This window comes from Panthera tigris, chromosome A3 (genome assembly GCF_018350195.1).
Source record: "Panthera tigris isolate Pti1 chromosome A3, P.tigris_Pti1_mat1.1, whole genome shotgun sequence".
Taxonomy (NCBI): Eukaryota; Metazoa; Chordata; class Mammalia; order Carnivora; family Felidae; genus Panthera; species Panthera tigris.
In genome coordinates, this window is record NC_056662.1 from 39,836,824 (window position 1) to 39,864,665 (window position 27,842).

At 36.7% G+C, this 27,842-nt stretch overlaps 1 protein-coding gene across 1 annotated transcript in view; it reads left to right on the plus strand.

The window, feature by feature from the left end:
* Positions 1-27,842, plus strand: part of MACROD2 (mono-ADP ribosylhydrolase 2) — a 2,018,887-nt gene that overhangs the window by 696,029 nt on the left and 1,295,016 nt on the right. The window contains exon 5 of the mRNA XM_042980930.1: positions 25,401-25,517. Within this exon, the coding sequence (XP_042836864.1) occupies positions 25,401-25,517 (117 nt within the window). The remainder of the gene's footprint in view (positions 1-25,400; positions 25,518-27,842) is intronic.

A 27,842-nucleotide genomic window follows, 5' to 3' on the forward strand; every position in this document is an offset into this window, starting at 1 on the left:
AAAGGGCTGGTGTATATACCTCTTGTAACATGTATGTAATAAAACACTCTCAAACATACCCCCCCCCCCCAACGCACAGACCCAGACATTCTTACAATAGGAAGAATGTAAACTGGTCTTGCCATGTTGTTATTTTCATACATTTGTGCTTTATTTTGTATTTTCCAACGCATTAGCCTTATGGATTTTAAAATTCATGTACCAAATGGCACTTATGTAATTTTAAATATGTTGATTCAAATCATTTAAAAATATAATCTAATAAGTTACAGTCCCTCATTCAGTGATTCAAGTTAGCATCTATCTCTAAGTGTGTTATTACTTATTCATTAATTGAAGCCTTTAATTTTATATTTCGCTCTTGGCAATTGTGGCTTATTTGGTGCTTGTTACAGCCACTTTAGACAAGTAAATAAAATCAGATGAAAAACTTCAGCAACAGCTGGAAATAAACCAGTAGGTTCTGTTTGGGTTTGGCAGAATGCAGCACTGCAGGGCTGCACGTGGAAAAATACCAGCCGGAAGTGTTACACACTGTGAAAAAAGCTTATACATCTCTAGGGTTTTGGCCTTCTATTTACTAGGGGTTTTCTTTGTCCATGAAAAATGCCACCTGTATAGCTGGGCAGGAATATAAAATAATTAAATCACTATCAAGAAGGGTAATAGTATATGTCTTTCTGGCTTAGTTGTGATAAGAAAACCTTAAACAGAAATGCGTAAAATGATGTCAAACAGTATTTCTTTGAGAGGCTTATTTTTATTTATTTATTTTATTTGTTTAATGTTTTTATTTATTTTTGAGAGAGAGAGTGAGACAGAGTGTGAGTGGGGGAGGGTCAGAGAGAGGGAGACACAGAATCAGAAGCAGGTTCCAGGCTCCGAGCCATCAGCATAGAGCCCGACTAGGGTCTCGAACTCATGAGCTGTGAGATTATGACCTGAGCTGAAGTCGGACGCCCAACCCACTGAGCCACCCAGGCGCCCCTGAGGCTTATTCTTATTTAATTTCCCTTCACTAGTATTTAGTTCAAGTACCTGATAATTTTAGGGAATTACCAGTCTTTATCAGACCACCAAGGAAAGAACAATGCTCTGCCAATAAGTAAAGCCATTGACTTGTAATAACTTGCTTCTGAATTTTAAGTCACACTTGTTTTGGTAAGCAAAGGTCTCAAATGTCTATGGGGTTTAGCATACTGGGTTTATTTCTTTACTCCATCAAGGGAGTATGGACATATATTTTTTTAGACTATAAATACCTGATAATTTTAATAACATATTTGTAGTAACTGCATTGATTGCAGTTTAACCTTATTAAAAGTGAATTATATATTTGTATACTATTCCTTTGATAAACTATTTCTCTTCTCTGATGATGAGGGAAGAAAGATAATTAAAGTTTGGAATTTTTATTGCGAGACTATTTAAAATTAGTCAGTTATGTCTAATTACATACTTTAATTATAATTTTGCTAACTGGTAATGTTCATGCTCTGATTAATTGTTCTTTTCTTCCAAGTTATACTCAATTTGGAGAAATCAGGCTAAACCATAGCATATGAAGTCCTTAAAATTCTCTATAGATGGATATCTTGATTTCAGAAACTTAAATCATCTTAATACTTTCTGGAATAAGACCAGGAATGGAGGAAAGATATGGGAAAATTTTTGTTTTGTTTCCTCTAATTTTATTTCTTCTTTTAGTAGAAGAACTGTATTCTTAAAACTAAGGGTTCGAGCCTGTGTTCTACTGCTGGGTTTATCTCTTCATTGGGGAAGTAGGCACAAACTAAACCCAATACTATTTGTTTTTCCATTAAAAAGAAGAAGAATGATGGTTGTTATCAGAGGAGAGGGTTGCTGGTAGGAGAAATAAGGGGTGGGGATTAAAGAGTACACTTACTATGATGAAAAATAAAATAAAATAAAAAAAATGGCCTGGATTTTTCAAATCTGTGCGTTAAGAATATCTGAAAACAGTGATTCTCAAACTGCAACAATCAGAATCACTTGAAGGATTTGTCAAAATCCAGATTGTTGGGTTCTACCTCCAGAATTTCTGATGGGTCTGGGTGGGTCCCCAAATTTGCATTTCTAACAAGTTCCCAGATGATGCTATTGTTGCTAGTTTCTGGGGCTGCACTTTGAGAACCAATGCCTTAGAACAACCAGCTCCTGCCATAAAGGAACTGTAAGGAAAAATACTATATGTTAAAGAAGTTGCCATTGGGTCATGGGAGTCTGGGTAATTTTGTGCTTTACTTTTTTGTATTTTTCACATTTCTACAAGTTTGATATTTATATATGATCAAGAAAAAAAAATGAACTTTTTAGAAGAATGCATGTTGAACTAGTAATTCATTATCTATATTCACCTTGCCCTTCTCAGTGTCTTGTAGCAGTGTAGTAATGTCTGTTTCCTCTACCAGAGACAAACTGTCTCCTCCGTGTCTTCTTAGGTGGGTTTCACTGAGCAATCACCAAAGAATTGCTTGGCTCTTATCGTAGTTCAGTTCCAACTGTGGTGGAACTTAGTACAAGGAATGCTGGCTCCCCGGGGATTGGCAAATGACTTAATTATACTTTAAAAATGCTCCCTATTTTTTTTTTTCTTTCAACCTCCAACTCTTGCCCCACCCCCAAGTCCCAGGTTACAACCCCAAAAAGTTTTGTGTTGACCTATATACACCATTAGAAAAAAAGTCTGATGGACCAATGCTAGGTACCGATATGCTCAGAGATTGAGAAATTCTGCTCTCATTTTTGACAAATTAGCTTCAATTAGACAGAGCTCCTTAAGGTAAATCAAGCAGAATAATATAAAGCAAAATAAAATATGCCACCACAATTTCAGTCATTTCTTTTGGTGTTTCTTTTCCAATAACCTTCTAGACACCTTTGCTTTGTATTTTTAATCTCAAATTTTTAAAAAGTAAATATTTTAACTAAATACCCGAAATATTTTAACTAAATATCCTAAAATTTTTTTCAAAAATCTTAGGTTCTTTTATTTATTACTTTTAGAGGCATGTGAGGGGAAGGGGCTTGGTTAGAGAATAAAGGTTATAACCCGCTCTGTCTGTGGAGACAGTGATTTTAATTACATTTAATTCCCATTCATTCTGTATGTTACTTGATCCACTCATTGGTTTAAAAGCATATTGATAAATACAGCAGTGGTTTAACCTCTTGCCCTTCTACTCGTCTAGAATTGCATCCAGGCTTAAGTGGGTTTGCCACATTTAGATGTCATACTTTGTTACTTACGAGAAAGTATTGAGATTCCCGCTAGATAGTTGAGCCTATGTTTTTCTAGAGAAAAGTCCATATTCCATTATCAAAATAAATAAATACCTTGTTGCAGAAGGCTTTCAAGATGTTGGCTTATAGTCAAACTATAAGTAATAGCTTTAAACCTTAATGTATCCATGCTTCTCACATACATGTTAATGGTTATTCTCCTTCAAAAATATTTCAGTAAGTATTTTCCTAAAGATACTCAACTTGCTTGCTAATTTAGTAAGTAATTATCAAAATGTGTATTGTATATGACCCTGTGCTTGGCACATAGTATATGTAATGTCATCCGGTTGAGGTTAGGACCACAATTTTAAATACATGTTTTTAAAATTTTCTCAGATACTATAATTCAGTAGAAATTTAAAATATTCACATTTTAGTAACAAATGCATGAATTGAAGCAACGAAAGCAGATTGATAATCTCAATCCCTTCAAAAACACATTTTCCTTATTTTCCATGTTTTAGTAATTTGTTCCAAGTGATACGGAAGTGTCTACTTTTAATGATTGGTGCCAGATACGGGGGCAATGAAGTTTAAAAATATTTAAAAAAATAAGTTCTTGTGAAGAGCAATTATTCTAATAAGAAATCTACTCTCATGAATCTTTCAACTCCACTAGCCTTAAAATACACTTTTGCTGGATTGATTTCTGACCCAGAAAGCAAAAAGGAATAGTGTTGGGGCAAATGACAAAATCCAAATATGATGGTAGGATAGTACCAATGTCAATTTCCTAATGTGGAGGATTGCAAAGTGGTCATGGGGGCAGAGGGGAGTGTCCTTGCTTTGGAGACGGACAGACTGGAACATTGAAGAGTGATAGAGCGTCAGGTCTGCACCTTGTAGTAAATTATATAAATGTAATAAGTTATTTAAAAAGACCATACAATATGTAGTTAGGCATTAATGGTTTCAATGTTTCTCAGATTCCTTATATCATAGTAGTTAATTTGATTCTGTATATCATAACATTTAGTATAATAAATAAATAATTTATACAGTCTTGATCGTATAACATTTTGAGCAGACAATTAATTTTGGCTTTGAATAAAGGAAACGGAAGAAAACTTGTTTCTCCATCTCTTACTTTGTGTTTTATGACCATTAACAGGAAAGACTTGATGGCTATTTTTACCAATATATTAACTTTTTTATTTGCTATAACTCCTCTGGGTTTCTAGTTCTAAAATATAGATTATAATTTCAAGATCTAATTAAAGCATTTTATTGCACATAGTATTATCCTTTTTTTCCCCCATTACTTGGCAATACATTTTTACTTTCTATATTCTTCCTGTCCATTAATAAGGGTGAGAATTAGATAATTGTTGGTTTACAAAAATCCTAATAGATAAAGAAGAAAATATTGTATTTTTTCACATGTGTATCAAATACCAGGGTTCTGGCTCATAAATCAGGAAGAGCACAGAAAGATACAACTGGAGTCCTTCCTAGTTTCACTGTTACAGCCAAAATCCTGACATTCAGGCATATTTACAAGACCCATGTTTCAGAAAGCCCTTATGTGCTTTGAGTGGGCTGAAAAGAATGTGAAATAATTTCACATGACGACTTTTTCACAAGGCTGGATGAGGAACATGGCATCCTCTTTGAAAGAGAAAATCATCCTTGCTCATGTAAAAACCATTGCTTTCTTTCCTTTGGATTAGGCATGTAATAAGATTGAAAGATTCACTTTGGAATTTTTTAGACTTTTTTGTCAATATACGCTAGCTTGCCAGCAAGATGCTGTAGACTGCTGTAGAATTGTGACACCTGCAAGATGCCTTTTCCTGACTTGGGACTGAAGCCAGCTCTTGACCCCTTAGATTCCCCTCTACACCAACACCTCTGCAAGAGCACCCCTGATGTAAGAAAAAAAAATGATGAATGGTAATTACCTCACCCTCATTTAATGAGCATCTGCCATGTTTGAAGTGCCTTATATTCTTGATCCAAGTTAATCTTCAAAAACATCCTTAAAGAGAAGACTTATTATTTCCATTTTATAAATAAGGAAATAGGCTCAAAAAAGCTAACCAACTTACCTAGCATCATGAATAGTAGTGGTGAATGAGAAATTTTCCCATCCTTTATGAATCTGGAACTTGTGCCTTTTTCACAAAACCCGTCCAAAGTCACAGGGATAACAAATAGATACTGGCATGGCAGAGAGAAGTTACATAAGGGCAGCATTAGGATTTCACCTTGAAGGCCTACTGTAGTGGAGTAGAGAAACCATGAAAAATCCTCTGATATAAGGACAAAGAACTTTGATAAATATCTTTATTTTCTTTAATTGAAGAATAATTAATATACAATGTTATACTGGTTTCAAATGTAAAACATATTGATCAATAACTTTATACATTACTCGATGCTCACCACAATAAGTGTAATCACCATATGTCACCATGCAAAGTTATACAGAATTATTGAGTACATTCCCTGGGCTGTACTTTTCAACTCTGTGACTTACTCATTTTGTAACTGGAAATTTGTACCTAATTCCCTTTATTTATTTCACCCATCTCCCCATCCACTTCCCCTCTGGAAACCAACAGTTCTCTGTATTTAAGAGTCTGTTTTTTGGTTGGTTGGTTGGTTGTTGGTTGTTTTGTTTGTTAGATTCCATATACAAGTGAAATATGGTATTTGTCTTTCTCTGTCTGACTTATTTCACTTAGCATAAATACCCTCTAGATCCATCCATGTTGTCACAGATAGCCAATCTCATTCCTTTTTATGGCTGAGTAATACTCCATTTAACTAGATATCTTAATTATGACATGTAACTGTGATGCCATTTTGTTACAGGCAATGCTTCTTTATAGTTCTATACACAATACTGAGTTGTACCTGGCATGTGGTAAGTGCCTGGGGAGTCTTCATTGAATAAATTTTTTAAAAAAAGTAAATAAATGAGGTAATAGAAAAGTAACTGACTAAAAAGCATCTTAGTGCTCTTAGTGACCAGAATTAACTATTTGAAGAGTTAGGACATTACCAGTTAAGATTTCAATTAACAGTTTATTTTTTTATTTTTAATTGCAATATGGATGGAGGGTAAAAGGGATGTAGGCTTACAAAGAATCGGAAACATTAAAAAAGGATGCTAAGTCTTGACCTAATGAATTATATTTTTAAGTATTATTTTGATAAAGAAATAGACACATAGGGGCACCTGGGTGGTTCAGTCAGTTAAGCGTCCGACTTCGGCTCAGGTCATGATCTTAAGCTCATGCGTTCAAGCCCTGCATCAGGCTCTGTGCTGACAGCTCCAAGCCTGGAGCCTGCTTCAGATACTTTGTCTCCCTCTCAACGCCCCCCCGCCCCCCCCCCATGCTCTGTCTCTCTCTCTCAAAAATAAATAAACATTAAAAAAATGTTTAAGGAGGTGCCTGGGTGACTCAGTCAGTTAAGCGTCCGACTTCAGCTTAGGTCATGATCTCAAGGTTCATGGGTTTGAGCCCCGCATAGGGCTCTGTGCTGACAGCTTAGAGCCTGGAGCCTGCTTCAGATTCTGCGTCTCCCTCTCTCTCTGTTCCTCCACTGCTCTCACTCTGTCTCTCTCTCTTAAAAATAAATAAAGATTTTAAAAAATATTTTAAAAAAATAAAAAAAAAAGAAATAGACATATAAAGGTAGTGATGATCTTCTTTCTTTTTTACTCTTTCCAATTTGTTGTATGTTTTTGCTTAGCTGGAAATGCCTAGCTCTCTCAAATATTATGCCTGCTGATTTTGTTATTCAAGCCTCATATTTTTTCTTTAATTGTTAAGCATTCTTACCTAATATCAATCATATTGAAATAATTTTCATGCCCATAAATTAGTTTATTATTATTTTTTTTCTCTCAAGCCATCTTTCCCAGTGTAATTAACTTACATATATCCATCTTTGGATTTCGTTTTCTTCCACAGCCGTTGTGCCTGGTCATCAAATTCTCCAGGGCACTTTTATCTCTCTGTTCAAAACCACTTCCATTTACATTCTCCCTGCATTATTAGGTATCATGTGCTCCATTTGAATTTGGAAGTACCATTTCCTTGAGCCCTCTGGTAATAAACTGGGTGTATTTTTCATCAGTACCAATATTCATTTTCAGGAGAAACTATCAGAGTTGTCATTATACTATTTGCTAAAAGGCGATATGCCCTCCTAAATGACCTTAAAAAATAAATAAAAACCAAAAAAACCCCAAAAAACAAAGAAAACATAGATTCCTTTTCTACAGGTGTCAAATTAAAACAGGCCATGAACACAGTCCATGAGGTGTGGTTTCCCAGGGCTGCCAAGATTTCAGCTTTCTGCTCTTCCCATTGAGAGGAGCCAAATGTGCACCAGGAATGATTGATAAAGTGATGGCATCCCAAACTGTATTCACTTTAATTTCTGGTGACACAAAACTTAAACCAGAATAAACCCCCAAATCATAACTTGCTCCAGATATTTATGATGCTCCAGATATATAAAATTTCTTTATTACCTAGCAAAGAAATACTGTAGCATAAAAACAATCAGCATTTTCTCTAAACAGATTGTATTTCTGAATTAATTTCTGAAAACATTCTTAGGAAAGTTTACAAAGAGTTGGGGGTTTTCTGTGTCCCTTGACCTGTGATTCCTGTGCAGTGGAGCAAAGTGTCCTCCCCAGCCCTCGTTTATCTTCTATAGTTCTGTAGTCATTGCAGAACATTTTTTAAATGTTTATTTATTTATTTTATTTTATTTATTTTTTTAAGCATCAATAACCATATTTTATTTTATTTTTAAGAAAGAGACAGAGTGTGAGCAGGGGAGGGGCAGAGAGAGAGGGAGACACAGAATTCGAAGCAGGCTCCAGGCTCGGAGCTGTCAGGACAGAGCTAGATGCGGGGCTCAGACTCCCGAACTGTGAGATCATGATCCGAGCCAAAGTCAGACTCTTAACCAACTGAGACACCAAGGCACCCCTATTGCAGAACATTTGTAAATATCTTGTGTTTGCATATCTTGCTTCATTTGCAAATTTAAGGACATGTAATATTTTAAAAGAAATTTTTAAAAAAAATTTTAATGTTTATTTTTAAGAGAGAGAGAGAGAAACAGAATGTGAGTGAGGGAGGAACAGAGAGAGAGGGAGGCACAGAATTCAAAGCAGGCTCCAGGCTCCAAGCTGTCAGCACAGAGCCTGACCTGGGGCTCGAACACTGAGCCACCCAGGCACCCCATTAAAATAATTTTTTTCTTAAAGAAAAAGACTCCATGTGATACAGTTAGGTCCAAACACGGTATACTTTACATCTATATCATTTGACTTTTAAGTCTTAATATTTCAGTCCCTGAGATTTGACAAGATATACTGGATTGCTAACTACTAGAGTGCTGTGCAGATGGCAGAGGACTACAATATTTTCTTAGAGGGCCCTTTAAAAATTGTACCTGTGGAGGCAGGATCGCTCTTGTTCCATCCTGACAGGGATGGTGGATTTAATAGGTTCCCTGGAGCTTTTCATCACATTATAACTCTTTCTGTGATGGTCAGTTTGGGTCCACATTATGTGACCTGACTTTCAACTCATTTGAACTGCTGTCAGGCTGCTCAGGAATTGAGGGCTACTGGACAATTCTGTTGTTTTCCAATTGGGAAAACAACAATCCTGCATGAAAACTCCTGACAAAGTCCAGAATTATGCTCTTTAGAGCCAAACTGAGTCAGACTGATACCTGGAAACATCTTTGGCCTGCTGTGGCTGGAATGCCTTATCATAGTGTAAATCTGTGTTGCTTTGCTCTACAATAAGAGCATGTCTATCTCTTGCCATCTTCCATTCCCAGAGGTTGAAACTGTTATCACATCCACAGTGCTCCTTTTTCAGTTAGCTAGTGCTGCTCGTCAGCATTCCTGCAGAAAGGACAGTGTCTCTCCTAAATGTTCTCCCCAGACCCAGTGCGTGGTATTTAAATTAAGAAAGCTCAGACATGTCTGAAAGGAACTGAGGTATTGCATCTAGCTTTGCCAATCCACTGATTAAAATTCTTGCCAAGTGTTACATTATGCACAGCTTCCTTATTTTGGCTGTAAATTTCATTGCATATTTTTCCAGGATGAGAAAGTTTGTACTTTTTATTTCATAAGCCCACATAATAAACACAGCTTTCTTCAAAACCATTTGAGGTGTTGGATGTGTGTGCTAGGTTAAAATATAGGGCTCTTTTGTGGAGGAAAGCACATGTGGCTTGTTTTAACTTCTCCCACAAGCATTTTGGGTGGGACAAAATGGTTGTGCTGGGGAAAAAGAAAAGAGACATTTGATGAGCTGCAGGGTTATCCAAGTCATGGCTTTCTCCTCTCTGAAGTCACTTTTCTGTGAATTTGAAGAATGGACAACATTTTCTTTATCATCACAGAGAAACCCATTTGCCCTCTCCTGCGGCCACCACCACTTGTCAGCCTTGCATTTCTTTATTTTTTAGTGGGTGAACATGTGAATCAAAAGTTCTCACCAAATAGAACTTTCTCTAGCAGAAAACTTTGTGAAGTTTTCTTCACATTCAGTTGCCATCCTGGTGAGAAATCTTTGGTGTTTTGTAGGAACACATAGGTTTAGAAGGAGTTTGTCTGGAAAAGGCCATAAAACAAGCACTTTGGACCCAGTGACTAGACCTGCAGTGGAAAAGGGGAAGCAAATGAAAAGTATTGCTCCATTTGCTTCTAGAAATGTATTTTCCTTTGGCAGCAACCTTGTAGGAAGAGGGCACCCTTGAGGGTGTGGAGGTGGGGAGTTTAAGTGACATTAAAATAGCATAGGCCTGGGATTTGGGTATTGAATGCCCATTGGCAGGTCACATTAGAACCAAGATGCTCCTTGAGGCTCCACTGGGCAGATTACTGCTTTCGTTCCCAAAAGAAATAATTCTGAATTTCTCCCCCCGCCCCCCGCCACATTTTATTAAGTGGAAACTTTTTCTGGAAAACAAAAAAAAAATCTCAACCTATTTATTTAGAAATATTTTAAGTGTGTACATGGGAATGCAATTATAGTTACAGAAATTACATGTGATACTATTCATTCTATTCTCTTATTGCTTAGGTTAAATATTGTTTTTTAATGCTAAAGTTTAATTTGATATATGGTGCTTGTTTTTTTTTCCTCTGAGAATTTTTACTAGCATATTCCCATGAGAGTTTAGAATTGTTAAGGCAAAATCTTCATCCATGCAGGCACATATATTGAATTTTTTACTGGAAGGAAATAAGGGAATTTAACCAAAATTATAAACTCCTATAAACTCCATTGTTTGTATTTTTACTATTTAAAAAAAAAGAGCTAAACCTTTTCTAAAAATTAATCTTTAAAAATTTTTTAAATGTTTATTTATTTTTGAGAGAGAGAGAGAGAGACAGACAGACAGACAGACAGGGTGTGAACAGGGAGGAGCAGAGAGATCGGGAGACAGAATCTGAAGCGGGCTATAGGCTCCGAGCTGTCAGCACAGAGCCTGACTCTGAGCTCAAACTCACAAGCTGCAAGATCATGATCTGGGCCGAAGTCGGACGCTAACCGACTGAGCCACCCAGGCACCCCTCTAAAAATTAGTCTTTAATAAATGGTCAACTTTTACTTTAATTAAACTAAAAAGCAAAAGTGAAAAAGAAAGAATAATTTTATTGCTTGACAGAATGATCACAATGTTTTTGCCCTTAAGTTTTTTTCTTCACATAAGATTACTCTTCAAAACTCCTGTTGAAAATAAATAATGGGAGAAGAGAAAGTTGACATTTGGATTGGGGCAATAAATGCCATCTTCATGTGCAGACTTTGGGGAAAAGGACTGCTTGTTGTTTATCTCCTACCCAGACCTACAGATATATTGAGGCATTATTAGTCCTTGTAGTACTCCAGCAGAGTGAGTGGCAAATAGTTTAATTTACCAAAACAAGGATTCTCTTTTGTGTATGTCAAGATTTTATATTTTTTCAAATACATATATACTGACAGGCTTTTATCACTTTCCTTTGAAAACCAATTGAAAGTTCACAGAGATTTCTCTTTTTGTCTTAAAGATTTTTAATCCTTTATCATATCACCTGAAGCCATTAGTATTTCCTGAAGCAGATGGGAGTATGAACCACAAAATGACATATTTACTTCTTCGTAGGAAGAAAATGAGGAGAAAAGATTCTATAACACGACTGAAGTTTAAAAGCTGAATTCCTTGAGGAAAGATTACTTTTCTCCATAGGTCTCATTTTCTGATAAAACAGATGAGGTTGTCTTGGAAGCATCTGTTAACATTGACCTACATCATCCCTAGTTTTGAACTTACGTTCCCCAGCCACTGAGAAGTTTCCAATAGAAGAGGAAGTATGCAAGTTGACTCATTTTTTATTTCTTGGAAAGAGAGAGGTCTCTTTCGCATTGCATTTCTGTTTGACCTACTCTCTATTAAGAAGACTCCCCCAGAAACAAGGGCACAATCTATGCCTTTAACCCAGGCAAAGCCACACTCTAGAAGCAGGTCTATTATGGCTGCTCTGAGAATACAGATATTATTGCTTCTTTACTTAAGGTCAAAATTTCCATTAATGCTTAGACTCTATTAACTTCAGATTTGAAGATTATTTTGTGGAGTTATTCTCTCAAAGGGTATAGTGATAAGACCTGCCTTTTCATAGTTCCTTGAGAAGGGTCTCTGCCTGGGTTGGAGCAATGAGGTTGACCTTGAATAAGAATTGAATTTGATATTTTTTTCTTCCCAAGCAAAGTTGCCAAATTAAAAAGTGGGGGGACAAGGGAAGAGAGAGAGAGAGAGAGAGAGAGAGAGAGAGAGAGAAAGAGAGAAAGAGAAAGAAAAAGAGGTAGGGTTTATTACTGAGCTTTTGGGCCACCAGCTAATATATTCTTTGCCTGAAATCCCTGTCAGCTCTGATGGCAAATTTACCCTTCATCAGACCATCTCTGTGGACTTCCAGGGAAATATGATCCTCATTCTCTTCTGTGGGTTCTTTACTAGTATCTACCTAGAGTAAATCCAGCCTTATTGCTGATGGAAATATCCCTGCCTGGTGAGAGCTGATGAAATGTAAACCATCTTAAGGTCACATGGTTGTTAGACTGGCACATTCTAGGTTCTTCTAGCTGCCATTCCTTCTTTAATGATATGGTCAGCACTGCCCTGGCATCCTCCATTGATCTGTTGGGACTTTTGCCTGCTGTTGCCTTCTAATGTTTTGTCAGCTCAGAATTTCTTAGCAATTAATACTTCTGTAATGGTCAAAGAAAAGTTACTCATCTGGAATTTCAAGGAATATGTCTCAGCTAAATTAAAATGCATGCCTACAACATTTAAAAACAGTGTTAGGTTCCAAGTTACAGAAGTTCCATTCCCACCCCAGATAGTGGGCTACATAAGACATATGCTCACTAACAAAAAATGTTTTCTCTCACTGAGTGAGAAATACTCCTAATGTGACGTCTCCATAGATGCTATAAAAAATTCAGTCACCTACCAGCTCTTTTTTCTACCATACCACACTAAAGCCTTTATGTTCATGCTCATTAGATGACTATGGTAGTCTGGCCACCAAGTTTAAGTCTCATGCAGAAAAGTGGAACAGTAAGAAATACTGCTAGTAGTATAATAGTAAGAAAGCCTAGTAGTAGTAGTAGTAGTAGTAGTAGTAGTAGTATAGATAGATGGATCTGCTGTGTGAGTAAACCCTCTGTAATGAGATTCTTAGGAACTCACTCAATGGCATCTCCTTCTGTCTAAATTGCTCACTCATATGTTTTACATTTTTGAGAGACCTGCTGGTAAATATAGATTTTTAGCTGGGCATGTAGCCACCCCAATCAATATAGGGATTCTGTTAGTAGGGGAAATGAGAATTGATAATGGGTAGACAACCAGTAATCTATATCATTTTCTTTGGTCAAGGCTTTTTTTTTTTTTTTTTTTTTTTTTTTTTTTTTGTAAAGACAGAGCATGGCTATGTGGAAGGAAATACATGGGTTAGGTCTTAAGTAATATGTTTACCATGAAGTTAGCATTGACTAAATATATCTTTATCATCATCTGAGTAGGATTCTAATCAACTTGACTTTCTCAGTCTCAAACCTAATGATGAGATAGAACTCATTGATTCATATTTTCCCTAAGAAGGATTTTAGAAGGTCTGTTTGTTGTTGAGAAATATTTTTATATTCTCACTTGGGAATTCAAGTTTAACAAGAGGGACCAAAAATCATTGTTTGTTGGGCATCTGAACAATTAGTTAGGTCTTAGATTCTAGGAAATAGAAGTATCTCCTAATTTTTAAAGATCAGTTTCTAAACTTTTAAGATTAGAAATGAAGAAAGCTATATGTGTGACCCTTAACTGAAAATTGCTCCAGGTTCCTGAGCTAGGAAATGTGTAAATGTTTATTCTTTTACATTTGTCATCTTCTCCTGGGACTACAGCCCAAGTCTTTCCTAGTCAAATTGGCCAACATCAGGAGGCTTATAACAGAAGTTAATTTTTAAGTCAGCCCAAGGCTGTTTCAGATAGCTTAATTCCTTGCATCTGTGAAGCTTCAAGATGTGGATCTCCTTGTCAGCGTATTGCTTTTTCTAACAGATATTTCTTCTCCTCCCTAAAGGGAACACTGATGCTATTTAGTACCTGACACATAAATCTTTCATGCAAGCTACAGGTGACCTCTAATGGAATCAACTTTTCACCTGATTACTTCAGCTATATTGTTTTTCTTTCCTAAGAGTTTCAGACAGTTATTTAACCTTTTTCTTTTTTAAAAAGATTTTTTTTTAGTTTTTTTTTTTAATGTGTATTTATTTTTGAGAGAGGTAGAGGCAGAGTGCAAGTGGGGAAGGAGAAGAGACAGAGGGACAGAATCTGAAGCAGGCTTCAGACTCTGAGCTTTAGCACAGAGCCCAACATGGGGCTCGGAGTCATGGACTGCGAGATCATGACCTGAGCTGAAGTCAGACACCTACTTAACCGACTTTCCTTTGTGTGTTTTTCCTGATGATGATGGCTAAACATATCAGTTAGCCTTTCTGTGTAACAAATCACCCCCAAAGTTTAGTGGCTTAGAACAACTACTTATATAACTCATACTTCTGTGGATTCACCAATAAGCTGGACTGGTCTTCTCATGGACAGTTCTCACATATATATTTGTGGTCAGTTGGTAGGAAAGTTAAGTGCTGACTAGTGTAGTATGGCTCCAGCTGGGATAGCTTATCTCTGTACCATGTAGTCTCTTCTCCTTCAGCAGGCTGGGCTGGGCTTGTTTACATAGTTGCTAAGCAGAAGTGTGAAAGGCCTTTTGAGGCTTAGAGGCTTAGGCCTAGAACTGGCACAGGGTTACTTCTGTCTCATTCTGTCGGCCAAAGCAAGTTATAATATCAGCTGAGATTGAGGGTATGGGGAAACAGATTCCATTTCTTGATGAAAGGAGCTGTAGAGTCACATTTCCAAGGGCATGGATGCAAAGATGGGAATAATTGTTTTAATCCTCTGTGCAGCAATTGCATTGGTAGAAATATCTACCACAGCAACATTCTTTGAGTACTTATACAGGCACTACACAAGCTAAGCACTGTACAAAAATGTTGCCTTAGTTAATTAGAATAAGAACCTTAGAAGGTAGATACTAATATTATACCCATTGTATAGATGTAGAAACTCTTAAGTGATAGTCTAGCAGTTTGATTCTAGAGCCCTGTTAATCAGTTTGTCTGTTGACTTCATTTTTTTACTTGTGTACCTTTCTCAGTACAATTTTTTTTAGTATGCCCTTATAAATTGTGTGTTTACCTGTAAATTATGTACAAGTATTATTGTCAGTCTTTGTGTTAAATATTAGTAAATTTGAATTCCATTCTTATTGTATTAGATACATATAAATATCAAGAAAAGTTTAAATATATTCGTCCATCTCCTTTATGGATGTCTTGTAAACTTACTTTGGAGACCATACACCAGGGACCTCTTTATGGTCATTTTTAGTCATTGCATGATTACCATATCTATCTTTGGGTGAAACAGCATTTAATCAAGATCCAGCTTGCTACTGGACTTCAGTTCTAGTTTCAGTTAATATTTCCTGCTTTAAATACAAACTGTTAAGGACATGGATTCTTTAAATATTTGATTAGGACTTATTGGACACTATAGCTCTAATTAAATTTAAAGGGGATCTTCTGATTTATTGGAGCTAGGACTCATGACTTTATGCATCCAGTGAATTATCAGATGATTTGCTATAGACCCAACTATTCACCACTACTTGGAGGTTTGTCAAGAAAACAAGATGATAAAGAGGAGTTATTCTTAAAGTTCTCAATTGGTAATGTATATCTGTATTATCTGTTGAGATTAATAAATGTAGGTTCTGGGTCCTACTGCTAGGGAGACTGATCCTATAGATTTGAGGTTGGGTCTAGGAATCCACATTTTTTTCCCAGGTTTTTGAGGTGATATTGATGTACTTCAAAAGCAATAAAATTTGGATTCTGCCACTTAACAGGTGAATGACCTTAGACATTTACTCTTGCATTGGTTGAGTTTCTTCAGCTATAAAATGAGAAAAGTAGTAAAGTCCAGGACCACCTTGCAAAATTGTTTTGAGAATGAAATATGTGGTAACTTTGTCAAAGAACTTTACAAAATGTAACACATTAACGTGTGAAATATTACCCAGATTTTTTTTATCTATTAAAAGACATATTCTCCATAACTAAGATACTCTATATATTGCCAATAATTTTCATTTCAGTGAAAATATGGTTCCGAGCATTTCTGTCTTATTCACTTGCTTCCCAAGGGAAGGGACCATGGTTTTGATGGAGATAGAAGAGAGTAGGGATTAAGGACATAGATTAAATTCAAACAGACGTGAGTTCTGACCGCAGCTTCTATGTGATCTTGCACTAATTCCTTAATACCACTTCTTTGTTAAGTAGTAGTTCCTACTTCCTAATCCTAATAGTTCCTACCTGTGAAAAATTTTATGATGATTAAATGTAATAACATAACCAACATTTACTACATACTTGCTACATGCCAAACATTATTTGAAATGGTTGTCATGTAATAACTCGTTTACTCACAAGAACCCTATGGTTTTGAATAGAGGTCCTATAAGGGCCCTTGTTTTACAGTTGAGGAAATCAGAGGATGGGAAGAAATGATGGTGGCACTGGGACACAAACTTCTGCCTTCTGACTCCAGAGTCATCCTCTTTCCATCTTGTAGCACCACCTCTTATTAAAGGCAAAGCTTGCAAGTTATTTAGCACACCAGAAGGCACATTGTAAATCCTCAAAAGATGTTACCTATTGTTATCATCATTTGATTTCTTCACAGCTTCTTGCAGAATGCTTTGTGCAAGGTATTTGTTTAATAAATTTATGTTGATTTGATTTGGAAAGAACTCCATTGTATTCTCTTGGGCTTCTAAAAGATATATTCAATGAGAGAGTCTCTTATTTTTCAAGCTAATGTGATTTATGTGGCTGCTTTTAGATTAAGTTACTGCCTTTTATTTACAAAAGAAGATTAAATGAATATGTACAGATCTAAGAACTTCAAAATCCTCCTTGCTAAAAACTGTTTAAAAATTTGTCTTTGTAAGACAAAGAAGAATGCTTATAGGGCCAATTTATAAAATAAGTGGATTTTGCTAAATAGTATGTTTAGTATTTTTCAAAACACGTATTTAGAACTCTTCCCTGGTTTTTTTTTTGCTAGTTCTTACGTTTCCTGGTGCACTGTATCTGATGGATTCCTGTTCAGTGCTTTGTCGCTTGTTTTTTCTTTCCTGTTTTCAGTATCAAGTTGTTCATCTGTATATAAAATGGGGAGCTTTACCTGAGGAATACCAAAGAGGCAGATTGGAATGTATGGGGTAAAATAAATCTTAGGTCAGAAAAATTGATGTGGTTTCATGTCCCATTGCTTTGTCTTTATTTTAGCTATTTAAATAGTGGGTAAGACTATCCTATAAAAACATACTCAAAATCTACACCTCAGGGTACTATTGACACAAGTGAAGAACAATACCCCCTCAAGCACAACTGAAACCCATTGTTCCAGCCCATCCGAGACAGTCTAATTCTCTAGGTTATGTTGTAAGGAAACCTAACCAAGATGGTATAATTAATAGACTGAAGTCTTCTGGATTTAGCCATTGTTGAATAACTGGAGGAAATATGCCAGGAGCCAAAGTCCCTTGCCTTAGTTAACCATCTGCCTGAAAGCATTTTGGTCTCACTTGTCAGGATGGTAAATGACAGATGTGTCAGCACAGCAGAAAATGTGGTCTTTGGAAGAAGTTGTAGCCAGATTCCTCTTAGCCCTGATGAAGAGCAGCTCTGTGAGTGACCACAGCGTTCACTCCATTACTAGCTAATCATACCACAGACAGTTTTTAGGCAGTCCTCAGCCTTTATCTTCTATTAGTCTGCTTTCAATCACAAAGTAAGAGAACAACTATTTGAATGAATAGGACAGACTGGCTTTGGCATTCACAGAGTCCTCAGCATTTAGCATGATTAAGAATTCTGAGGCATACCTACGGAAATGAACTTGGCTAAAACAATATGTTCATTCTAGTAGTAAAATCTGATTTTTTCCCTATAAAAGTTAAAAAAAAATAGCAGTATTCAAACTGAATGAAAATTACCAGTATGGTATTTACAACAGAAGTAAAAGTGGTAGTCAAAGCCAACTGCTATTACAAACGTCCCCAAATCTCAGTGGCCTTACATAATAAAATGTTTATCTATCACTGGATTGACAGTCCATTGTGGGAAGTGGGGTGGGGTGGGGCTCTGTTCCACACAGTTTTTAAGGATTTAGGAAGTGGGGGGGAGGGGCTCTGTTCAACACAGGATTTAGGGATTTAGGCACTTTCCATTTAGCTGCTGTACCATCTCCTGGGGAACTGGACTCTTCCAGTGGGTCCTCTGCATGCAGCCTGCAGAAAATGGATGATGATGTGGAAGACTGTATGCAGCATTTTTAGGGATTGGATATAAAAGTAGTTACATCATTCATTCATTCATTTATTTGAGAAAGAGAGAGAGAGCACATGCGTGAGCTGGGGAGAGGGGCAGAGAAAGAGAGAAAGAGAACCTCAAGCAAGCTCCGTGCTCAGCATGGAACCTGACATGGGGCTTGATCCAATGACCCTGGGATCATGACCTGAGCTGAAGTCAAGAGTCGGACAATCAACTCGGTGAGTCACCCAGGTGCCCCTACTTACATCATTTTTAACAGTACTCCTCTGAGCAGAACTCAATCTCATGACCTCACATAACTACAAGGGAGGCTGGGGATTGCTCTCTAGCTATATAACCAGAAAGAAAAAATAAGTGGACTTTAGTGAACATATTTATTTATAGAGTTAATCATCTTTTCTTTTTTCCTATTGTGAATATCTCTTTTGTAGGATAATAGACATAGGTAGTCCTACTGCTCTCTGGGATATCGTGTCCAACATTTGTTTCTCTTTTAGACTTTTGGTCTTGGGTTTTTTGTTTGTTTGGTTTTAGTTTTAGTTTTAGTTTTGTTTTTTTTAGTTGTAAGTAGGTTTAGACATTTTGGGTCTGACTGAATACCTTCTCTGCCAGCGCAGGTATTGACTGTTGGACCTCCATCCCCTCCCACCTGGGGGATGGGGGTGAGAGAAATGTAAAAAATGCTACTATGTTGAATCTCACATCTTCCCAGTATTCAGCCTGATGCATTCTGACCCTAAGGGATGGTGAAGGAGCAGATGTTCTAGTGGGCTGCCCCAGACCCACGGAAGTAGGTGAATTTTCAGATTCTGTGAATTTGTTAAAATTTTTTAATGTTTAATTGTTTTTGAGAGAGAAAGAGAGAGAGAGAGGGTGGAGGAGGGGCAGAGAGGGAGGGAGACACAGAATCTGAAGCAGGGTCCAGGCTCTGAGCTGTCAGCACAGAGCCTGATGTGGGGCTTGAACTCGGGGATGGTGAGGTCATGACCTGAGCTGAAGTCAGATGATTAACTGACTGAGCCACCCAGGTGCCCATGTTAGTACTTTTAACATGGAAGCTCATCACTAGACTTGTGACCACAACATTGTGGCTATGTATTTAACTTTTTTTTTTTTTTTTTTTTAACTTCTGGTTCTTTGGATTTAACTAGCCTGGCTACTTCAGTAACATAGAGAAAAAAAAAAACAAAAAAAAAAAAAAAACAAAAAACTACACTAGTTTTACTCCCAAATTTACTTGCATGTAGTTCAACTGTATTAAGCACTTTCAAAAAGTCAGTTATTAAGATAACTAGGAATATAAAAAGAATGAGCAACCTCCTGTACCTTCAAGGAACTGATGGACTAGAGGACAGAAATTTTCTAGCACATAACCAGTCTGCTATATTTATATAATAGCTGTAAAACAATTATATGTATGAAAATAAGGGTACAACCCAGAATATGGGAACATAAAAAGGCATTATTGTGTCCTGTAAATGTTGTGAGTAGCTTTTTAGAGGAGGAAAGATTGGAACTAGAAGTTGAACAATGAGAAGACCTTGCTAGGCAGGAAACAGGGAGGGGTAGCTAGATATTTGGGATAGAGAGTACTTTGCAAAGGAAGTTGTGTCGTGTTTAGGGAATGATGAGGATTTAGATGTGTCAGATGAGATGATGTCAAGGGGGGGAGAGAGTGGGATGATGTGAGGTTGGAAGGTTAAGTTGGAACTACATTTGTTGTAAAGGGTCTAAAAGACCAAAATTTGGAATTAAGGGCTTTAAAATGTAAGATAAGGGGAATAGCAAACATTACTTTAGTATGAAAGTATAAAATCAGATTTGCATTTTAGGAAAATAAGTCTAGCAAAAGAATTAACAATAGATTAGAGAATTTTAAATTGTCATACTGAGTTTGTGCATATAGACGCATTATTATTGTTTTTGTCTTTCAAAGACACAAAAACCCACTTTCAAGTAGAGAATTGATACAATAGATAATACCACTTCCTTTTTCTCCTGTGCACTTTTTCTAAGGGCCACATACAGCTCTAAAATAATATGTCATGTTTTAGCCAATAAAAAATGCAACTTCCAGCTTCTGATAATGACAGACTAGCTTGTATCAGAGTAGACTTCCTACCAATAGTAATTTAAAATTCTTGACAATATATAAAAGCAATGACAGAAACTGTTCATTGGCACTAGAGAGCAACTAAAGAGGATTCAGCCTTGGAAAGAAGAAACACACTGGGTGAGATCCACATTTAAATGGCTTTGACCACAAGGGCCCTCCTTGCCCACCATGGGAAGTAGCTGATAGGACTCAAATAAAAAGCAGTAGTTTTACTGATTTTAGGAATCATAGGACGAAGTCAGGTGGTCAGAACAACTAGGAATTGAGATTAGGGTACCTGAAGGGAGAGAGTCACAAAGGAGGGAATGCCCAAATCTGTAAATGAATACCTCTAATCTTTGGCAGAGCCTTAAACTGCATGTACAGATAATGAGTCCAAGGAACCCAGGAAGAAAACATGAGCTTGAAGGCTGAAAGAAGTGGAACATTCAGTTTCTCACTTTAGGGATATAGAGTTTAGAAATTTAGTTCCCCCAACTTAGAGGGAATTGACAAACACCTTGGGTTTTCCATTGAAACTCCAGAAGTTTAATGCTTTAGGAATAAAGACCACATCCTAGAATTAAGGGAAAAACTGGAATAAATCTACCGTAACAAAAGCCTAAAATTAAGCCTCCATATTACCTGGCAGTAATTTAACTGCTTGCTAGAGCAGTTTGCTAGAGCAAGCGTCAGTGCTGTTTGGAGTAAGATAATTTAAAGCCTTTATAACATATTAACAATGTTTGTCATCAGTAATTACTGGACAAGCAAAGAAACAAGAAAATGTGACCCAGCAACATGGGGAAAATCAGTCAATATAAACAAATTCATAGCTGACATAGATATTGGAATGGGAGGCAGGGTTGTTAAAATCACTATACAAAATCTGTGAAGGCATTTACATGAAAAGACAGGCAAGGAGATGGAAAAGTTCAGGAGTGACACAAAAACTGTAAGAAAAAGAACCAAATGAAAATCTCAAGATCTAAAAAAAATCTCTGAAATTAAAAAGAAAAATTGGATGGAACTAATTGCAGATTTAACACAACTCAGTAATAAAAAGACAATAAAAATTAGCAAAAGACATGAGCAGACATTTCCAAAAAAATATATATGAATGGCCAATAAGCACTTGGCAAGATACTTAACATCGTTAATCATTGGGGAAATGCAAATTGAAATCACAGTGAGGGACCCCTTTTTATCCATTAGAATTGCTAAAATTAAAAAGGCTGACAACACCAAAAGACTGTCAAAATTTGAATTCACATACTTTGCTGGGGGTAGATGTAAATTTGTATATCACTTAGGAAAACTGTGTATTAGTTCTTTATAAAGTAAAATATATACCAACCCAGCAATTTTATTCATAGTTCTTTGTCCAGTGGAAATGAAAACATGTAGCCACACAAGGACTTGTAACTTGTACAGACTTATTCACAATAGCTAAAAACGAAACATGTCAATGCCTATTTGTACATGAGTGGATAAAGAAATCGTGGAATTTTCAACAATGGAATATGACTCAGCAATAAAAGGGAATGGAGCACTGATGCACACAACAACATAGATGGATCTCAAAAATAAGATGAGTGAAAGAAGCTAACCCCCAACCCCCATCTCTTGTATGAAGTTTGAAGTTATAAAATAGGCAAAACTTAGCTATGCTGGTCAAAATCAGAAAAGGGGCTCTCTCTAGGGTGAGAAGGGAAATTGTATGTAAAGAGCACAAGAGAACTTTATTGATATCATGGTTACATGAGTAACGTACTTGTTAAAACTCATCAAAACTGTACTTTTGAAATCTGTGTATTTGATTGTATGAACATTATAACTCATGAGTACAATTGATGGGAACTGAAAAGCAATGCAATATGGTAGTTCAACATGCCACTTGCAGGGACTGAGGTAAGACTATTTGGATTCAGGTCCTGCAGGCAGTGAATTATAATGGGTAAGGGTGTGGTTGCAGCATCAGACAAAACGGAGCTTTTGAATCGCAATGCCAATATTTTGTGAATATTGGAAAGTTACTAACCTCTTCTAAGCTTCTATAAAATGGAGATGATAAAATTAGTATCTACATGGTAAGGTTGTCCTCAGTATAGTGGCTGGCATATAGATGCACTCAAGAAATGTAAGCTGAAGTCATTATTGTTAAATAGCTCTTCAGCCATTCTTTCATTGCCCTAATGCAGTCATGAATGCTGGTATAACATGAAGATTTTGAGAATTAGATATCTACAAACTGCATTACACTGCAATCTAAATAATGGAGACAATATTTGACAGCATATGATTAAGTACACCAGCAAATCTTATTTTAATTATCCATTTCAAACTAAGTAACTATCTCTTTGCCAAGAAAAAAAGTATTCAATTTAAACTACTTTTCTTGAAGCTCTTGTAAAAAAATGCAAACATAAATTAGGACCTAATTTTCTTCTTAATGGTCTCACCCTCAGTTTCCCATCTCATAATCCCTTTTTATATGTTAACATATCTTTCAAGTACATATATGTATGCATGTACCTGTATCTGTATAAGTGTGGGTGTGGCTGTACTATTTATGTACTCTTCTAAACCTGACATTTCACTTAAAAATCTTTCCTAGTTTGAAACTATTTACATATAGAGTTGGCCCATTCTTTTTAATAGCCACATAATCGTGCATCGCATTGATGGAATTTGATTTATCTAACTAGCTATCTAAGTAGTTCCAAGTTTTCACTATTATAAAGAATTTTGAAAGTTTTTACTTAAGTCTTTTGCAGTTGTGTTAATTATCCCATAGAATAAATTTTTTAAAAATGCTGTGTGAAAGAGTTTGAAGAAAATTTATCAAGCCTTTTTTTTGTAAGAGAAAAGTTGTATGTGTGAGTGTGTGTGTGACTAAGCAGTGAAAGAATGAGCATGTTGAAGATTCTCTGAGTGGTGGAATAAATGGTGGTTTTCTTTCTTTTTTTTAAAAAAAATTTAATGTTTATTTTTAAGAGAGAGAGAGAGAGAGAGAGAGACAGAGTGTGAGCCATGGAGGGGCAGAGAGAGAGGGAGACACAGAACCTGAAACAGGCTCCAGGCTCTGAGCTGTCAGCACAGGGCCTGATGCAGGACTTGAACCCACGCACCGTGAGATCATGACGTGAGCCGAAGTCGGACGCTTAACTGACTGAGCCACCCAGGCACCCCATGGTGGTTTTCATATTCTTCTTGCTTCTCTATATTTCTTATTTTTAAATAAGGAAAGGAGTTATTTTAAAATCTATAAAAAACCCATCCACTAGATGGGTTTAAGATAATTAAATTATTAACTTATAATTAACTAGATAATTAAATAATTACGAGAACTATTAATGAGGCACATAACACTGTCTTAAATGCTATGTGGTGCCTCTCATGCACTATATTATTTAAATTCTATGTACAACCATGTGAGGTAGTGCCATTATCGACACCAATTTCTAAGGAAACTGGGACTTGAGTATCATATGACTAGTAAAGGCAGAGTCCATTTTAACCTTGTTATTCTCATATATTGTAGCCCAGAGTAGTCTGGAATCATTTTGTTGTGAGGGTCCTTGAGCCCAGGTTCATTCTCAGACTCTACATGAATGGTGATGTAGTCAAGCCCAGATGAGCTTGTTTCCCTAGGGGGTCTTCCTCAGCTGAAAGCAATGTCTTCATGCCAGTCCATGGTAGCAGAAGCTACTTGAACATTAGACAAGTTGTCTGCCCCTCACTGACCACCTTTCATCCACTATCTGGCTTCCTTTCAAAATAGAAATAATAGTAATATTAATAATAATAACAATAACAATAATAAGAGGCAATAATCAATTACATGCTGGTGTGTACCGGGGAGGCAGGGGGACCCCTTCTGATCTCTAATATCCTGGTTTATTTTCACATCCCAGGTTACAATGATTCTCTTTCTCTGTCTCCTTATCCTTGTTTAGGAGTCTTACATTTCCTTTCCATGCAAGGGGCCCAATCAATAACAACTAAGAACCCAAGTTTTCAGTTTCCTAATTTATGTGCATATGATCTTTGACCTTTCCATCTGTGTACTTGCCCCTCATCCAGTAGTATAAGATTTTAATTTCCAGCAGCATCAGATTTGTGTTTTCAAAAGGCGAGTTTCACTGTGTAGGCCAGGTGTTGAGGGGGGAGGCTGAGAGGCCAAAGGACTGGTGACGCTTGAGGTTGGTGAAAGTCAGGAAGCTGATCATTTAGCAGAGCTAGGGCAGCAACAGCCGAGTTTCTTGGCTTAGTACCTGTCAAGTGAGTGAGGGTGACTTTATGGGTGTTTACTAAGACCTAAGGTGCCCTTGCCCATCATCTAGTGCCCTGTTAGATACCCTGCAGACACACAGCTGTATTTGTGTCATGCTTTTGGGGGAGGGGAAACTCGGAGGTCTGGTTCTTTTCCTGACGGCTTTAATTCTACTCTCAGTTTTGAAGTCAGTACAGATGTTTCAGAGTGACGTTCTCACTTTCTTCTTGACCTTTTTTCTTCTATAACCTGAGATATGTCAGAGACAACACTTACCAGCTTGGGAGACAGAATTGTTAGCATTTCTTCCCAATCCTGTGTTTAGTGTCATCAAGTTAATAGTTAGACATTGGACGTGGTGGGGATATTTACACAATTGATAATGGAAAATGCTGTAAATCAGCGACTCCCCACCCCAAGAGAAACTATTGTTTAATGTTTACCAGCACACTACACGACTTCTATAACCCTTCTACTTCTGCTCACCACACAAATCAAATACACACACACACACACACACACACACACACACACATATGCACACACACAAGAAAACATAGTTTTGAAGGATTGGACATCATAGGTTTCTTCTATGAGACTATGGTGATTTCCAGGAGGAAAAACTGAGCTCCATTTTTCTTTCTATCTCAGGTTGTCCATTTATTTCCAAAAGGACGAAAATGAGCTAACTTCTTTCTCTGTTTCCTAGTGGATGGCTGTATTCACCGAGCAGCTGGCCCCTGTTTACTGGCAGAATGTCGTAACCTGAACGGCTGTGAAACTGGACATGCAAAAATCACATGTGGCTATGACCTGCCGGCAAAATGTGAGTACAGCTCTTTTGAACAGTGTTTCAAAATCAGATGAGCACTCTTACATTGTTTTATTGCTCAAGCGTGTAACTGGAAAGGAAGTGGCAGTGGTGATATTTAATTAAATGTGCTTATATTCAGATTTTGTACTTGGTAATAAAATGTGTTTTCCAAATAGTTCCTCAAATATATATATATATACATATATGCATATATATATATGCATATATATATATATAGTGTGTAAGTGTAGGTGATTGTTGCTCAGATCTTCAACAGCGTGTCTCTGAAACAGAGAAATAAACATGTGAGCAAAATATACATTATAGTATTTAAGTGCCGTGGAGTGACAGCTTCTGGAAATGATGCCAATTTCTTATTCCTTGTTCAGGTTTCTTGATTGTGGATGTGTTTAGAGCAAAGGAGATCAAAGTGATATATTGTGTTTTCAGCTGCCATGTAAAGGCTGATTGGCAATTACAGCCAAGGCATCTGTCACACTTTACTTTCAGGAAAAGCCAATGGAATGTGGTTGTCAGTGTGAGAATGTATTTGCTCTTTGAATGTGGAATGGTCAAAACTTCCATTATATTTGAATAGAGAGAAGTATTGCATTTGATTGACCTTGTTGCCTAGTCGTTTAGCCAGCTGAGTGGGGTGGTGTAGAATAAAAATACTAAGAGAGAAGCTAGTTAAAGGCACAGATGTTTTAATCACATAATCTTCAGGGCTTGGTCAGTGGAAGTACAGGGTTTCATTGTGTCATTAAGGTGTTCATTGATCTGGAAGTTGGGACACCAATTAATTGTTTATTCTATTCATCTACTTCTTATGATACTGCCTGGGTCTGTGAGTACATTTTATGTAAAAATGAGTGTGGTTTTTGTTGTTGTTGTTGTTTTGCAGTGGAGAAAATGTGACTAAAAAATTATAACACAATCTGTGGGATACTTGGTGGGCTCTATATAGACAGGCTGTGTAAGAATGAATTCCCTATGCATATATGTGAGTGGAGAGGGTGTGTTATTTTTGAAAGATTACTTTAAAGTATGTTTAAATCTGAGGCTTTGTAGTAAATGTAATATATTAAAATGATATTTTTCCTTCATAAACATCATAATACTACTTTCTATATTTCTCACAGTGGGTTCCAGTGAAAGTACAGCAAATGTATACTGTTTAATTTTCCTTCAATGACTTCTCACTTTTATTTCTTTCTTAGTGTTTTTTACCTTGTGTGAAAGAGTCAAGTCATGTGCCAAATGGCCCCTCACTCCCACTTGGAATGTATATTTATGTCAAATAAAGTCCTTTGGGTACAGTGGTGTTTCAAACAATTCTCCCTCTGAGTCAGAAAATTTGAGTATTTAAGGTGATTTCCCTTTCCAGGATTATGTCTCTGTGTTTACAAATATTGGTCATTTTTTTTTCTTTTTAACACCATACTACCTTTGTGATATAGCTAACTGATACCACCCTGAGAACAAACAGAATATTGATTATTTTCAGACTTGTGTCTGTCCTTAAGCTAAGGACTAAGGCCTGGTCTCCTAGTACTTTACTACTTTGTTTCCTATGTATTAAAGCACAAATAAGAAATTCTTTATAACTGAGATTTCTGAAGAGAGATAACCCCAGTATCACTAAATATGACCAAATAAAATGGTGGCTTCAGTGTATGGATTGACATCATGATAATTTTGTCTAATGTGCTTCAGTTTCACATCCTTGTAAGTCATCCAACTTAGTTCAGGGTTATTGAAGACTTGCACAATACCGCTGAGGTGTAAAGATCAATACCACCAGTGCTTGTGCTTGAGGAATTTCATGATTGAGTCATATCTCTGAGCTGAGGTGTGGCTTTCCTGGGCATCCCATGCCAACTGAGTCTTTGTGGCACAAGGACTCTAGTTAATGAAAGCCAGTCCACAGGGCTTGTACAGAATCTGTGTGAACTGAGATACTGAAATACTGAGATACTGAGATACTGAGTGACTGGTACACATTCCAGTCACTGTGTGCAGCCCACAGGGCACATCTAGTAAAAAAGTCATTCGGCAGTATAGAAAGTCCCAGTCTGGAATGGCAGTGCCACCTCACGAAAGTTACACACATGGACTACTTGTGAATAAGTCTTGGTATTTCTCCATATTTTAAGAGATTGATGATCTATATTTAAAACATAAAGGAAAAACAAGGAAAGCAATAAGGCGATATGGAAATGAGTAATAATCACTTATATCTGTATGCTATGTTATAGTTTTCCACAGTACTTTCACAAGCCTTTATATTTTAAATTATATTTTATAAACATTATGTGTGTGTTCATTTTCCCTTTT